Source organism: Hevea brasiliensis, unplaced genomic scaffold, assembly GCF_030052815.1.
Source record: "Hevea brasiliensis isolate MT/VB/25A 57/8 unplaced genomic scaffold, ASM3005281v1 Scaf2, whole genome shotgun sequence".
NCBI lineage: Eukaryota > Viridiplantae > Streptophyta > Magnoliopsida > Malpighiales > Euphorbiaceae > Hevea > Hevea brasiliensis.
In genome coordinates, this window is record NW_026614695.1 from 2609879 (window position 1) to 2624198 (window position 14320).

The 14320-nt window shown below is 35.3% G+C and overlaps 1 protein-coding gene and 1 long non-coding RNA gene across 5 annotated transcripts; one reads left to right on the forward strand and one right to left on the reverse strand.

The window, feature by feature from the left end:
* Positions 1–2697: 2697 nt before the first annotated feature.
* On the reverse strand, positions 2698–12788 carry LOC131176629 (fumarylacetoacetase-like). 4 transcript variants are annotated; one of them, XM_058141695.1, is made up of 14 exons: positions 12486–12753; positions 12278–12356; positions 12122–12180; positions 11913–12037; positions 11718–11792; positions 10327–10402; positions 10016–10115; positions 9866–9925; positions 9637–9707; positions 9456–9518; positions 9166–9230; positions 8695–8791; positions 3638–3763; positions 2698–2962 (listed from the first exon to the last, which is right to left on the reverse strand). In XM_058141695.1, exons 1-14 carry the CDS (start codon positions 12687–12689, stop codon positions 2897–2899), a joined length of 1266 nt encoding a protein of 421 aa, XP_057997678.1. In that variant the 5' UTR covers positions 12690–12753; the 3' UTR covers positions 2698–2896. The 4 variants fall into 4 exon arrangements, with proteins under 4 accessions (XP_057997678.1, XP_057997680.1, XP_057997679.1 ...); XM_058141697.1 differs by lacking the exon at positions 9456–9518 and having other exon boundaries at positions 12486–12788; XM_058141696.1 differs by lacking the exon at positions 9866–9925 and having other exon boundaries at positions 12486–12754.
* LOC131176630 (uncharacterized) lies at positions 5144–5844 on the forward strand. Its single transcript, XR_009146612.1, has 2 exons — positions 5144–5254; positions 5566–5844. It is a non-coding gene; the product is annotated as an uncharacterized LOC131176630 (long non-coding RNA).
* Positions 12789–14320: the final 1532 nt, after the last annotated feature.

A 14320-nucleotide genomic window follows, 5' to 3' on the forward strand; every position in this document is an offset into this window, starting at 1 on the left:
TTGTCTTTTGGCTATCGCTAAGTTATGGGTTTGTCTTAATTAGTTTTTTCATATGTTGGGATTCAAAATTTGAGAATTGTCGAGATTTGATTTGAGATATTTCTGTTTCTATTGGGAAATTGTTGAGATTTGGGAATTAGAATGTGTTGTGCCTAGGTTCTTTCTTTCATCTGTGACGGTATCTTTTTAATTGAACAAAACTGAGAACCATAGTTTTGGGGATTGTTTGTAGTAAACCTGGAATTATGTATTGAAATGATAATGAAATTTTTGGTTTGAATATTTAGATTTTTGGGTTGAAGGTTGAATGGGATAGATTTTTCAATTAGAATCTGAAGAAGATACAGTGTAGTAGACGAACCGATCGGTTAAAACTGAAGTTAATCAATATTTGTAGGTTTGGTCTGATTCGATTATATCTATATTATCGATTTCGGTTTAGATTTTGCTTAAATTTTGATTTTCAATTTAGTTCCGAAACTAAACTGACCAATTACACACCCCATATAACAGGGAAAGGGGCGGAGATTTTAAACTTAGGATTATTGGGATAGAGAATAGAAAATATTGTAAGTAAAGGAAATAAATGAGAGACATAGAAGATAAAAGAAAATGAATGCTAAGTCACCCAAAAGCAGCAGGTCACATGAATGAATCAAACATGGTTTTACTGGTAGGAATTCCAACATAGTTTCAGCATACGAGTAGTACCCATAAAACAAGAAAAAAAAAATGAAAAGAAACTTTACAATCTAACGAAAAGAATTTTCATTTGTGCAAATAGAAATACGCACACGTTACTTTAGACACCATATAATTAAAATGTGTACTAAGTAATAATACAGAAACGAATATCTGTAGCTATTATTTCTGATGGTGATTTGATCATTATGTGAACAAAGAGAGATGGAGTGAAAAAAATTAAAAAGGAGGGAGAGCGACCACTTTTGATGGTTTAAACAATTGAAATAAAAAGGAATGAACAGATTTATCGCAGATGAAAATTTATAATCTACTTGTCTGATGCTGTTTTTTCCAAGCTGTAAGGTGCTGAATTGCATTACCTAACTCATCCTTCAATTTCAACACATCTTCCCTATTCATTTCTTTAATCCAATCCACCAATACATTTAATGCTTGAGACTGGTTCTTCTTAATAGCCAAGTGCAATGCAGTCTCTCCTTGAACAATTATATATGTCCTTACTACAATCAAGACAACATAAGAGCATCACACTGATTACCTCATCCCTCCCCTTGATAGTTGCACAATGAAGAGGAGCCTTTTTCTCTTTTCCCTCTATAAGGTATAGCCTGCTGTCAACTATCATCAGCTCCCTGACAATCTCTTTGTGCCCGATGGCTGCTGCCGGTTGTATAGGACTAAACACATCTTGCTTTATTTCTTTGGCAAATTCTGGATTCAGCCTTAAGATCTCTTTAACAAAGTCAGAGTGGCCAGCAACTGAAGCAATGCGAAGGGGATTTTCTGATGAAATTAGTGCAATATTGTTGAGGATGAATGGATCCTTCTTCTTACACTCGAGAAATGCCACATTCTCTTGTTAGCATCTTATTGACATGTACTTTGATGATTCCAGCAGCTAAATGGGTGGGAGGTATTATGCATAAAGGATTATTAAGTGAGAGAAGAAAATTGTTGAAACTGAAGCATGGGAATCAGAAAGACAACAAAAGAGAGAGCCATAATTATAATTGAAGGAGGAGAGGGAGCCAGGAAAATAGGGCTAAGAATACAAATAGGTGCAGAACCTATTTTCTCATGCTACTTGGCCAAAAAAATTAGGATAAACACTTGGCAATTTTGTGTTTACCTTTTTCAAAGCTCAGGTTTATAATATTTATATAGATATGGATTTGCCATAGTTGCTTAAGAGGGAGGGAATTTAATTTGCAGAAGAGAACATGATTTTGCAAGAGAGAAGGTGGTTTGTAGAGCGAAAGAGGATGTAGTTTGCAAGAGAGAGACGGAGCTGAGGAGAAAAGGAGAAGAAGAGGAAGAAAGGCAAAGGGAAATAGAGATCAAGTGAAGGGAAGACAATTTCTACTAACAAAAATCCATCTGAGCATGTCAAGCCAGAATTTTCGCCAGAGCAAACCACTGGAATCTAACCAAAAAGATTTTTATATAACAAGACTTAGGAATTTTCATGGGAATTTTTAAAACTTAAGAACAAAAGATGAAACACCATCCAAAGTTAAAAGGACTGACGATACAAAACCCTTAGAGAGTTGGCAACTATAACATTTGCAAAATTACTGAGATTTTGGGAGAGCTGCCTCCATCTAAACCGTCATAACCATAAATTCTATCAACATAAGCAGGCTTTATTTGTTAACAATTGCAAATAAGATTGTTCAAACTGAAAAATTATAAAATTTTAACGTAAATCAAATTCAAACACGTTATCATTTGAATTTCACACCTATCCAGATGGACGCCAAAGCATGAACAATCTTATTAAGGTTAAATGGGAAACCTCTTCCACCATGATCACATATTGGCCTGAAGAACAACAAAAGGAGGCAATGGGTACTTTGCTCTCACCAATTCATGTTCCCCGCAAGACACATGGGCTACCGACCGCAGTAAAATATTAATTTTCATTTACTGTGATAAAATATTGGACCAACATAATAGCATTTCTTTTACTTCTTAGCAATGATAAAAGGCGAGTGCTGAGAAATATAATGGTCACAACCATTTCAGCCTGCATAACTACAAAGTTGTCATCCTCATGTAGGCATACAATTTGGCTTTCAACAAACAGTTATTGGCAATTAAACAGCATACAGTTTGATATGAGCTTCATTAACTACATTGAAAATTGAAGAAAAGGATTTACAGAAAACACAACAGACAATGAACAGCAATTTCAACATGGAAGTGATGGAAGAATTTTTCCAGAGCATGTTCCAAACCCAACATTGTAGCCATCTCCCTGCAATAGATTTAAATTTTTAGTTATTTTTTGCAATTCACATTCTACAGAGGGATGAAATGTAATGAATATGAGAAGACTGAAAACATCGTACTAATAAGAAAGCCATGTTCTTAAAATTGTTTTCTAAAGGAGGTAAGACTAATTAATATAATTCTAACTGGAGTAAGAGACAACAAGTGCTAGGAGCCTACGACAAAATCACTCCATATCTGAGTTCATAATTTCTTATTTTTCCAGAAAAGTAAGCGGCCTATCAGTGCATTCTGAAATATTTAAGAAGCAAAAGAATGTAATTTACAGAATAGCAACCACCATCACTACAATTTCTGAGACCAAGTAGCATGATCATTTCAATGATAAGAGACACACTTCAAGCTGGGTAGTCATACTTGTGAAGAACACAGATAAACTTCACCAAAACATGAGCTAAAGTGAAGCAAAATGTGGCAGAACAAAAGCGACAAGAAAATAGCTGAAATTAATACTTGAAGATGCAAACTCCTTTGAGAATAAATATTACTTAGCAACAAAAAATAACAATTCTTTTGCTAACAATTAAGGAATATTATTACAAAGAAACACATTTAAAAGACATATGCACAAGTCCCCTAAGCATGGATGTAAAAAGATGGATGCAAAATGCTTTAGGTAAAAGGAGCAAAGATTAAGAACCTTGGAATAACCACTGAAAATGACTTCATCTCCATCTTCTAGGAATGTTCGTGCTGCTTCATTTAATGACAATGGTTTTTGTCCATTCCATGTTAGTTCTAACAAGCATCCAAGAGATTCTGGCTCCTGTTTAGAAGTATAAGAGGTAGCTGTTGTTTAATACAGGACTTATTTCTCTATTATTGTTATGGAAAGTCAATCACTATATTATTTCTCTGTATATTCTGTATTCTGTATTCCTATTTAGGATTTCTTATTTAGGATTTCTTCCTAATTAGTAGAACACAATTATAGGAATCAATTATATATATATACCCATGTACAGATTAATTGAAATCAATAAGAATTATCTCTTTCTACATGGTATCAGAGCAAGTCATCAATTTAGGGTGACTATTTGTTTTCAATACCCAGCTCAGGAGAGACCTTGGCCGCCGACCAGCCGTTTCCGATCAACATCCCCGGCGTCGCCTCAAACCCCTCATTCCACCACTGTGTGCTGTTGCCTGATCCAGTAAGCCATTAAAGGACTTCTGAGGTTTGGCTCTCAGATCCTATTTCGGTATTTGCTTGATTTGTGATTTTGGGTTATTTTGCTGCTATAAGCACTTTGGATCAGCGTTTCGGTTAGTTTTCTTTGTCTCAACAAATGACAGACAATAAGAATGTTATTTCTGATGTGATTCCGGTGATGACTAAGATCACGGAACACAAACTTAATGGTTCGAATTATCTGGAGTGGAGTAAGACTGTTAGGGTCTATTTGCGTAGCATTGATAAGGATGATCACCGTACTAAAGATCCACCCACTGATGATACACGACAAACTTGGTTAAGGGAGGATGCTCGGTTGTTTTTGCAGCTTTGGAACTCAATTCATAATGAGGTAATTAGTTTAATTAATCACTGTGAATTTGTTAAAGAATTGATGGATTACTTAGATTTTCTGTATTCTGGTAAAGGGAATATCTCCCGTATTTATGATGTTTGTAAGGCATTCTACCGTGCTGAGAAAGAGGATAAGTCTCTCACGGCTTATTTTATGGATTTTAAACGGGTATATGAGGAACTTAATGTATTGTTGCCTTTTAGTCATGATGTGAAAGTTCGGAGCCCAACGGGAGCAATGGTGTTATGAGTTTTCTTGCGAGCCTTCCTTGAGTATGAGGCGCTAAATCTCATATTCTCTCGATTCTGAGATTTCCTCTTTACATGAAAGCGTTCACACGGGTCCTTCAGACGAGAGTACTCAATCTTCACACTGCGGAGTGCTCTTATTAGCCGTAATCCAAATGGACAACAGGGTAATAGAAGAGGAAGTAGAGAAGGAATTACAGGCAACAGAAGTAATCAGCGTAATGGAGAGGCTAGTTCTAATCAGAACTTAAGAGGAGTCATTTGTTATTATTGCCATGAGCCTGGCCATACAAAATATAATTATCCGCAACCGGAGGAAAAATCGGCGATCACGGATGGCAAATATGGCGTGAGAGAATTCTCTGATATCTTCCTCTGAGAAAACTATTTTGGTATCTGCAGAGGATTTTGCACAATTTTCCCAGTATCAGGCATCTCTAAAGCCTACCAGTTCCCTTGTCACTGCGATCGCTGAGTCAGGTAAATCCACTACATGCCTTGTGTCTTCTTCATCCAAATAGGTTATTGATTCTTGTGCGACAGATCACATAATAGGTAATTCTAGTCTTCTATCTGCTTTTCAGTCTAATCTTACTTCCTCTACTGTTACTTTAGCTGATGGTTCTACTTCTTGTGTCATGGGTTCTGGAACTGCGAACCCGACTTCATCGATTTCTTTCTCTTCTGTTTTGTGTCTACCAAAATTCTCTTTTAATCTACTTTTTGTTAGTAAACTTACTCGTACCTTAAATTGTTCTGTTTCCTTTTTTCCTGACTAGTGTTTGTTTCAGGATCTTACGACGAAGCAGATTATTGGTAGAGGACGCGAGTCAGGTGGTCTCTACATTCTGGAAAATCATGTACCGCGGTCGCTTGTTTGCTCCAGTACCTTAACACCTCTTGAAGCTCATTGTAGATTGGGTCATCCTTCTTTGTCTACTATGAAGAAGTTGTGTCCTCAATTTCAGTCTTTATCAGTACTAGAATGTGAGTCGTGTCAGTTTGCAAAACATCATCGTTTGCCTTCTGTGTCTAGAGTCAATAAATGGGCTTCATCCCCTTTTGAGTTAGTTCATTCTGATGTTTGGGGTCCTTGTTCTGTTACATCTAAAACTGGATTTCATTATTTTGTTACTTTTGTTGATGATTACTCTCGTGTTACCTGATTATATTTAATGAAGAATCGTTCTGAGTTGTTTTCTATCTTTTGTGCCTTTTGTAATGAAATCAAAACTCAATTTAATATTTCTGTGCGCATATTAAGAAGTGACAATGCCAAAGAATATTTTTCAGCACAATTTCAGCCTTATATGACACAAAATGGTATTCTTCATCAGTCTTGTGTGGATACCCCATCCCAAAATAGCGTGGCCGAAAGAAAAAATCGTCATCTTCTTGAGGTAACTCGTGCTCTTCTTTTTCAGATGAAAGTACCTAAACACTTTTGGGCGATCACGGTTTCTCGGCATGTTTTTTTGATCAATCGTATGCCGTCTTCTGTCCTTAATGGGGATATTCCTTATACTACTTTGTTTCCTACAAAATCTTTGTTTCCTATTGAACCCCGTATTGTTGGTTGTACCTGTTTTGTGCGTGATGCTCGTCCACAGGTTACTAAATTGGATCCAAAATCTCTCAAATGTGTCTTCCTTGGGTACTCCCGGCTCCAAAAAGGGTACCGTTGTTTCTCTCCTACTCTTAATCGTTATTTTGTTTCTGCAGATGTTACATTTTTTGAGTCCACTCCATTTTTTCTTCCATCATCTGTGTATGAGAGTCAGGGGGAGGAGGATGATCTCTTAATATATACTGTCCAACTAATGTCTAGTCCTCTCCCACAGCCTGTTCCTTCTATCTCTAGACCTACTCGACCTCCCGTTGTTCATGTGTATTCCAGGAGATTGGAGATTCCTGACTCAGATCCTCCACCAGCTACTTCGTTGGGAGATCCTGTACCTCATACTGATCATGATTATGATCTAGACTTACCCATTGCTCTTCGTAAAGGTAAACGTTCATGTACTTACCCTATCTCTTCTTTTGTTTCTTATAATCAATTGTCTTCTTGTTCTCGGTGTTTTGTTACTTCTTTAGACTCTGTTCCTATCCCTAATCTCATTGATGAGGCATTGTCTCATCACAGTACAGTGTAATGCTATGAAAGAGGAAATGGAGGCTTTAGATGCTAATGGTACATGGGAACTATTGCCTTTACCCTTGGTAAGAAAGCTATTGGTTGCAAATGGGTATTCTGATGAGGTAAATCTGATGGTTACGTGGCAAGGTTAAAAGCACGCCTTGTAGCAAAAGGACATGCTCAGACATATGGGGTTGATTACTCTGATACTTTTTCTCCTGTAGCTAAACTTACTTCTATTCGCTTGTTTATCTCTTTAACAGCTACATATGATTGGCCCCTGCATCAATTGGATATCAAGAATGCTTTCCTTCATGGTGATCTTGAGGAGGTGTAAATGGAGCAACCACCTGGGTTTGTTGCTCAGGGGGAGTTGGGTAAAGTTTGTAGGCTTCGGAAGTCTCTTTATGGCTTGAAACAAAGTCCTAGGGCATGGTTTGGGAGATTAAGTGAAGCAATACAGGAATTTGGTATGTAAGAGAGTAAGTGTGATCACTCAGTATTTTATAGGAAATCTGAGACTGGTCTAATTCTCTTGGTAGTCTATGTGAATGACATTGTTATCACTGGGAGTGACTCTGCAGGTATTTCATCTCTTAAAACCTTCCTCCAAATTCAGTTTCAGACCAAAGACTTGGGATTGTTAAAGTATTTCTTGGTTATTGAAGTTATGAAAAGTAAGAAGGGTATTTTCTTGTCTCAAAGAAAATATGTCCTCGATCTATTGACAGAGACAGGAAAATTAGGTGCTAAGCCTTGTAGTGCACCAATGACTCCAACTTTACAACTGTTAGCAGGGGATAGTGAGTTGTTTGAAGATCCAGAGAGATACAGGAGATTGGTAGGAAAATTGAACTACCTTACAGTCACTCGTCCTGATATTGCTTATGTCGTTAGTGTGGTAAGTCAGTTTATGTCTTCCCCAACTGTTGCTCATTGGGAAGCCTTGGAACAAATCTTGTGTTATCTGAAGGGCGCTCCAGGAAGAGGTTTGCTATATGGTAATCATAGGCATTTGAATGTAGAATGTTTTTGGATGCCGATTGGCTGGATCTAAGGTTGACAGGAGGTCAACTCTTTGGATATTGCGTTTTTATTGGAGGAAATTTGGTGTCTTGGAGAAGCAAGAAGCAGAGTGTAGTTTCTCGATCTAGTGCTGAATCCGAATACAGAGCCATGGCACAATCAGTATGTGAGGTAATGTGGATACTTCAATTACTAGATGAGACAGGTTTTAAGACCTCCCTGCCTGCGAAATTGTGGTGTGATAATCAAGCTGCTCTTCATATTGCTTCTAATCCGGTGTTTCATGAGCGGACCAAACATATTGAGATTGATTGTCACTTTATTCGTGAAAAGATTCAACAACAGATCATCTCAACAGAACACATCAAAACTGGAGAGCAGTTAGGAGATATTTTTACAAAAGCTCTGAATGGAGCTAGGATTGACTACATTTGTAACAAGTTGGGCATGATTAACATCTATGCTCCAACTTGAGGGGGAGTGTTATGGAAAGTCAATCACTATATTATTTCTCTGTATATTCTGTATTCTGTATTCCTATTTAGGATTTCTTATTTAGGATTTCTTCCTAATTAGTAGAACACAATTATAGGAATCAATTGTATATATATACCCATCTACAGATTAATTGAAATCAATGAGAATTATCTCTTTCTACAATTATTAAAGTACAGAATACTTGAAACAAGAAAAAAAAAAAACATAGCATGCACTCAAAATATATCTCCACTAAGAAAATTGAAGAACAAAGACATACAGGTCCACTGATTGTCCCAGTTCCAAGCAGATCGCCTGGCCTTAGGTTGCAACCATTGATTGTATGGTGGGCAAGCTGTTGAGTTAATGTCCAATACCTGTTACACGAATTCAAGAGATTATCATACAATTTTACATAAGCAGGAAACCAAACATAAGAGGAAAGTGCAAAGCAGAAAATTGTCTTCTGAACATATGTGACTTTATATTTACATGGAAAATTTTAGAAATTTGATGGCACTCTCTAAGCTAACAATCAATGGTATGAAGGAATAAGTGAGAAATAACACTCCCAGGAGAATACAGTAGCACAAGCACACATATATTTGGCACGGGTATATTATATAATATCCTTTGCTTACGAAAGCTCATATCAACCAATCAATCAACATCATTTGCAAAAGGAGTAAAAAAAAAGATCTCATCTAAAGCTCCTGAAAATGGTACAACTGAAACAAAAAAAAGTCCTCACAAGTTCTTGAAGTTACTTCTTGTGACCACACATGGATCCTCTTGTCCTGCTGGTTTAATTTGGACCTAAAACAAAGAGATGTATTCATCAATTTCAAGTAATTTTATACATTTGAAAGTTCACAGTTTTAGTAAAATAAAATTTTATAAAGCCTGAAAAGAAAATTAATGTATATAGTTATCACTGACAACAAGAAAAAAAAAATTATCGAATAAGGTAATGCTCTTTAAGAAGTCTGAACTATGAAATAAAAAAATAAGTGAAAATTCAAAATAGCAGCTAGGTGCTACCTCCAGTGAAATGTCATAGTTTTTGGATATTTTTTCAGCTAGATATGGCAATGGATGGGGATCCTGCAATTTTTCAGAATACATAATGTGGCATTCAATTTGCTGGAAGTCATGGAGAAAACTAATAAATTCAAATGGCGTTATTTTCTGCAAACATTTGAAGTTTTTTGAAGTAAGTTACCTGTTTGGGGGCATCACAAGCAAAAGGCTGCAAAGCATCAAGTGTTACAATCCAAGGGGATATTGTAGTACCTATAAATTAGATAAGAAATCATAAGGACCCTGCTATGCAGATCTACCAGCTACACAATGACCAAAAAGAAATAGTAATGTATCGCAATTTCATATCCCATACTGTGAATTTGCTAAATGGACTTCGAAAATTAGAGAATTAAGGTTTTCATGCTCACCAAAGCTCTTTCCAAGAAAAGGCCCAAGAGGCACATATTCCCATGCTTGAATATCTCTAGCTGATAAAATCAACTCCTTACAAAATATAACATAAAAAAAGAGAGAGAAATGCAAGCGTGTAGAATAAAAATGTGAAAAAGAATCAATACCACTCCAGTCGTTCATTAATACAAGTCCAAATATATGATCTCCTGCTTCATTAACATCCACAGCTTTACCCAGTTCATTTCCAGGGCCAACAACAGCAGCCTGCAAGCATTGCAATATGAGAGCTAGTGTAAATGACAATAAGAAGAGATATTTTTGAACCACTGAATAAATGGCATTTCAACAACTAAACAGAGATGGATAATTCATGTGACGCTGGTCTCAAATTCTCAATTCTTATATCACAACAATTTACAATAATCATTCCGAATATAGCAAAAACACTGAACAAGAGAAGGTTATATCTTCTAACCATTTCTAGCTCAAAGTCTAGCTTCATGGAAGGTCCAAAATAAGGTGGGGAATTTCCAGCTGGATGGCCTTGACCTCTGAGGGGACAGAAAAATGTAAAAGCATGAGAAAGAAAAATTCAAGAAAGCATAGCAAGTGAAAATTATCATATGAACTGAACCAGCAACATAACAATATGAAAATACACCGCAATAAGAAATGACTGCCATATTCAGCTTTTCTTGCTCAGTTGATATGTATTAATTGAAGGATAAATAGAATAAACTAGACAAAGAGTTGACAGCATTTGCATGCACAGTTACATTATAAAACCACAGTGGACAAATGCATGTTATAGTAGCAAAATAGTTACTAATAAAACTGAATAAGCACAAGTAAATGTAGAGTATGAATAATTATTTAAAAGTTTGGTGGAATTAGCAAAACATCAAATTAAAATTGCATCAATGGTGGAATTAGTAAAACATCAAATTAAAATTGCATCAACATTAACATATAATCATGGCCAGTGAAGTGGTTATGGGGTGATATGATTGTCACATACTATAGAAGAAAGTATAATGGTAATAGGAAGGGGCACTTTGGTGGGAAAGGAAGCTAGAGTGTATAACTTATTCTGTAACAGATTTAGTTACTGTTACGTTTGACTTTAGAGAAGTAGTTGCTGAGTGTGAGATATAAATTCTCAAACAAGCTAATCTTGTCATTCATTCAAGAATTATCAAAGAAATAATACTTCTCAATTCTCTCTCTCTCTCTCTCTCTCTCTCTCTCTCTCTTCTAATTCTTTCCCTACTTCTCTTATAATTCTCAGTTAGGGTTCCCTAACCCTAACAATGATATCTTGAGATTTTGTACATAAACACATCTAGGCAGAAATGAGGTATCAATTGAACAAAATGACAATATTTTTAAGGCCTTTTAAACCAAAAAATTAAAAACGTTTGCGCGAATTTGCAATTTTATCCACACATTTCAATTTTTGACCAATTATCCAAACCTTTCAATTTGGAAGAAATTTTAACCAAAATTGAATTCAATTTGGGGAGAATTTGATTTTGCTAATGAGGATTTTGTGAAACAAGATTCAAGGGTGTTCTGTTAAGCATTCATAAATACATGGTCCAAGTGTGATGTTGTCAATTGGTCAATTGAATTCCAATTTTGCTAAAATTTCTTCAAAATTGAAATGTCTAGATAATTGGCACAACATTAAAATGTTTGGATAAAATCGCAAATTGACACAAATTTTTAGATTTTTTGGTCCAATTGGCCTATTTGTTAACAAGAAATAAGAAAAAAAGCATGATTTTCTTAAAAATATAATGGTCAAGAAAGAAACATGCTTTAAAATGAAAAGAAAAAAGAAAAATATAGCTAGATATATATAACCTTGGTCTCACAATATCTGTTCCAGATATAACAATAGATGATGCTCGTCCATGATATGCAATAGGAAGGTGGAACCTGTATATAGAATTAGATTTTACAAGACTTGAGTGTTCAAATAAAAAAATTTGCGTGGTAATATTATAAGTATTCACCCAACAAAAGATTTAGCTTCCCACAACTCCAAAATTAACACACCAGTTTGCTGGAATAGGATTCTGCGGTCCACGAAATATAGTTCCACAATTCTTTGCATGGTGCATCGAAGAAAAGAAGTCCGTGTAGTCCCCTATGGCAACAGGCAGAAGCATTTCCACCTTGCTCTGTATAATTACATGTACAGCTAGTATTAGACGAGCACTTATCTTAAGAAAAGTAACATGTTGATGAGTCTACAATTGCCTTACCATTGGCAAAAGTGATTTCTGCCTCAAACTTTCATTATCACGCAATCCAGGTTCAGTAGCTGTACCAAAAGATTAAGAAGACGACATAATAGCATCAAATAGTATCAGAAGATTGAAAAAAGAGGAAATTCAACGGAGATAGTCTAATAATCATACATGACAATAGCTTTTGAAGTGTGGCACGAGCTTCCTTCCACGCCGGCCTTCCCATGGCCAAAAATTTGTTCAAGTTAGGCTGGGAAACAAAGCATTACAAAAAAGAAAACCATTAAGCTTCAATTTCTCCACAAGTATCCCCAATTTCGCGAACAATTACTTCTCCTATAATTCTTTACAAAGAGAATGAGTTAGAAATCAAATGAACCTGAAGGAAACAATCGGAGCCTTTGAGAATCGGACCGTCGAAAAGGCCGGCGAGAGCAATCTCGGAGAGGTCCAGAGCGTATTCGCCGATTGCGACAGCGGGTCGAGGCGGCGAAGTCGGTTGAGGCTTGAAAACTCCATAGGGAAGGTTCTGGATAGGGAAGTGAGAATCTGGATGTACCTGAATAAAGGATTTCAGAGCCATTTGTTTGCTTAAGAAGGGGCGTCGTGAGTAGCTCTAGGTAAGTGAGCTGCAGAGTGAAGAAGGAGAAGAAGCGTGGTGAGGTAGATTGTTAGAAGAGAGTATATATATATTAAATTAATAATGGTTTAGTAGTTGAAGGAAGGAACGATCTTCCATAATTACGATTAACGTGGTAGATGGCCAGCGACCCTTTTGAAGGATAGTTGGCTCTTTTTTCAATCTACTGGACCATTGAACGCCTAACACTACGTTTGGAGGAGGAGAAAAATTAGGTAACAGACGTGAGAGGAAAGAAAGATATAAACTCGCTATGTTACCTTTGCAGAGAAAAAAAAAAAAAAAAGAAAAGAAAAACGGTTTGCTTGGGTTGAAAAAAAAATATATATAAGGACAAAATTACTTAAAAAAATTGTTAAAAGTTTCTTAAAAGAAATGTTTTTTTTTTTTCTTAGCTCAGAAAGCAAATTGAAAAATTAAATTAAATCGAATTAATTTAATTTAATTAATTTAATTTAATTTATAAATTATAATAATTTCAGTTAATCAGTTCAATTTGATTATTTTTATAAAAAATCAAAACAAATCGAATTGAACTGAAATTACTAATATATATATATATATATATATATATATATATATATATATATATATATATCAAGGAAATCGTAAGATTTTTAAATTTTGATTTTTAAGTTTTTTTTATATTTTTATTATTGAGATTTAATGTTAAAAATATGATATTTTATAAAATTAGGTTTGATCAATTAAAATCGAACCGAACCGATATTTATTGATTTAATTTAGTTCGATTTTCTCTTAATAATCAGTTTGATTTAATTTTTAAATTTTTTATTTTTAATTTTTGATTTTATCAGTTTGATTCGGTTCAGAACCGAACCGACTGTTCGCACACCCCTAACCTGTTGGCTCTTTTATCCACAAAAAAAATATGTTTTCAACGAAGGATAAGCAAATAAATTTTTTATGCCTTTTTTTTTATATTATTTCGATTTGAGAAATTAGATTTTATTTTAAACCTTTGTTTGATTTAAATTTATTATGAAGTTCATTTGATTCATAAATAAATTTCATGATAGATTTAATTCGTAAATGAATTTTTTTATTTAGAATAGTATTAATTAAATATGAAATTTATTTCAATGAAATAAATTTTATATTTAATATAAATTAAAATTCAATTAAATCTATTTTTTCCCAAAAATATCCTTTTACATCTATTACCATTATCACTCTGCCACTGCCACAATTACCACCACCACCTCTACCTTTACCTCCACCACTCCATCATATAATTGACGCCATTCTATGATAGTTCAACATGTATTTCAAAAACAGTGCAGATTTTTTACCAAAAGCAATGCAGATGCATAGGGGTGGCCACTGTCCGGTTTCGAACCGGAACCGAACCGAAACCGGTTCTATCAAAATCAGACCGAAACCGGTCAAAATCGGAACCGTCTTAAAACTGGACCGAAACCGTCCTTCTACGGTTTGGTTCAGGTTCGTAATTTTTAGAAACCGTGAACCGGAGGTTCCGAACCGAATTAAACCGGCGGTTCCAAACCGGACCAAACTGACGATTTAAATACAAAAAAATTCAATAAATACTT

Excerpts from the sequence above, each read along its gene's own strand:
- LOC131176629 (XM_058141695.1), bottom strand. The coding sequence starts at position 12,689 with ATGGCTCTGAAATCCTTTATTCAGGTACATCCAGATTCTCACTTCCCT. Across the intron at positions 12,357-12,485 it reads GCTCCGATTGTTTCCTTCAG|CCTAACTTGAACAAATTTTT; the intron begins GTTCATTTGATT and ends TTTGTTTCCCAG. Across the intron at positions 11,793-11,912 it reads AATCCTATTCCAGCAAACTG|GTTCCACCTTCCTATTGCAT; the intron begins GTGTGTTAATTT and ends TTCTATATACAG.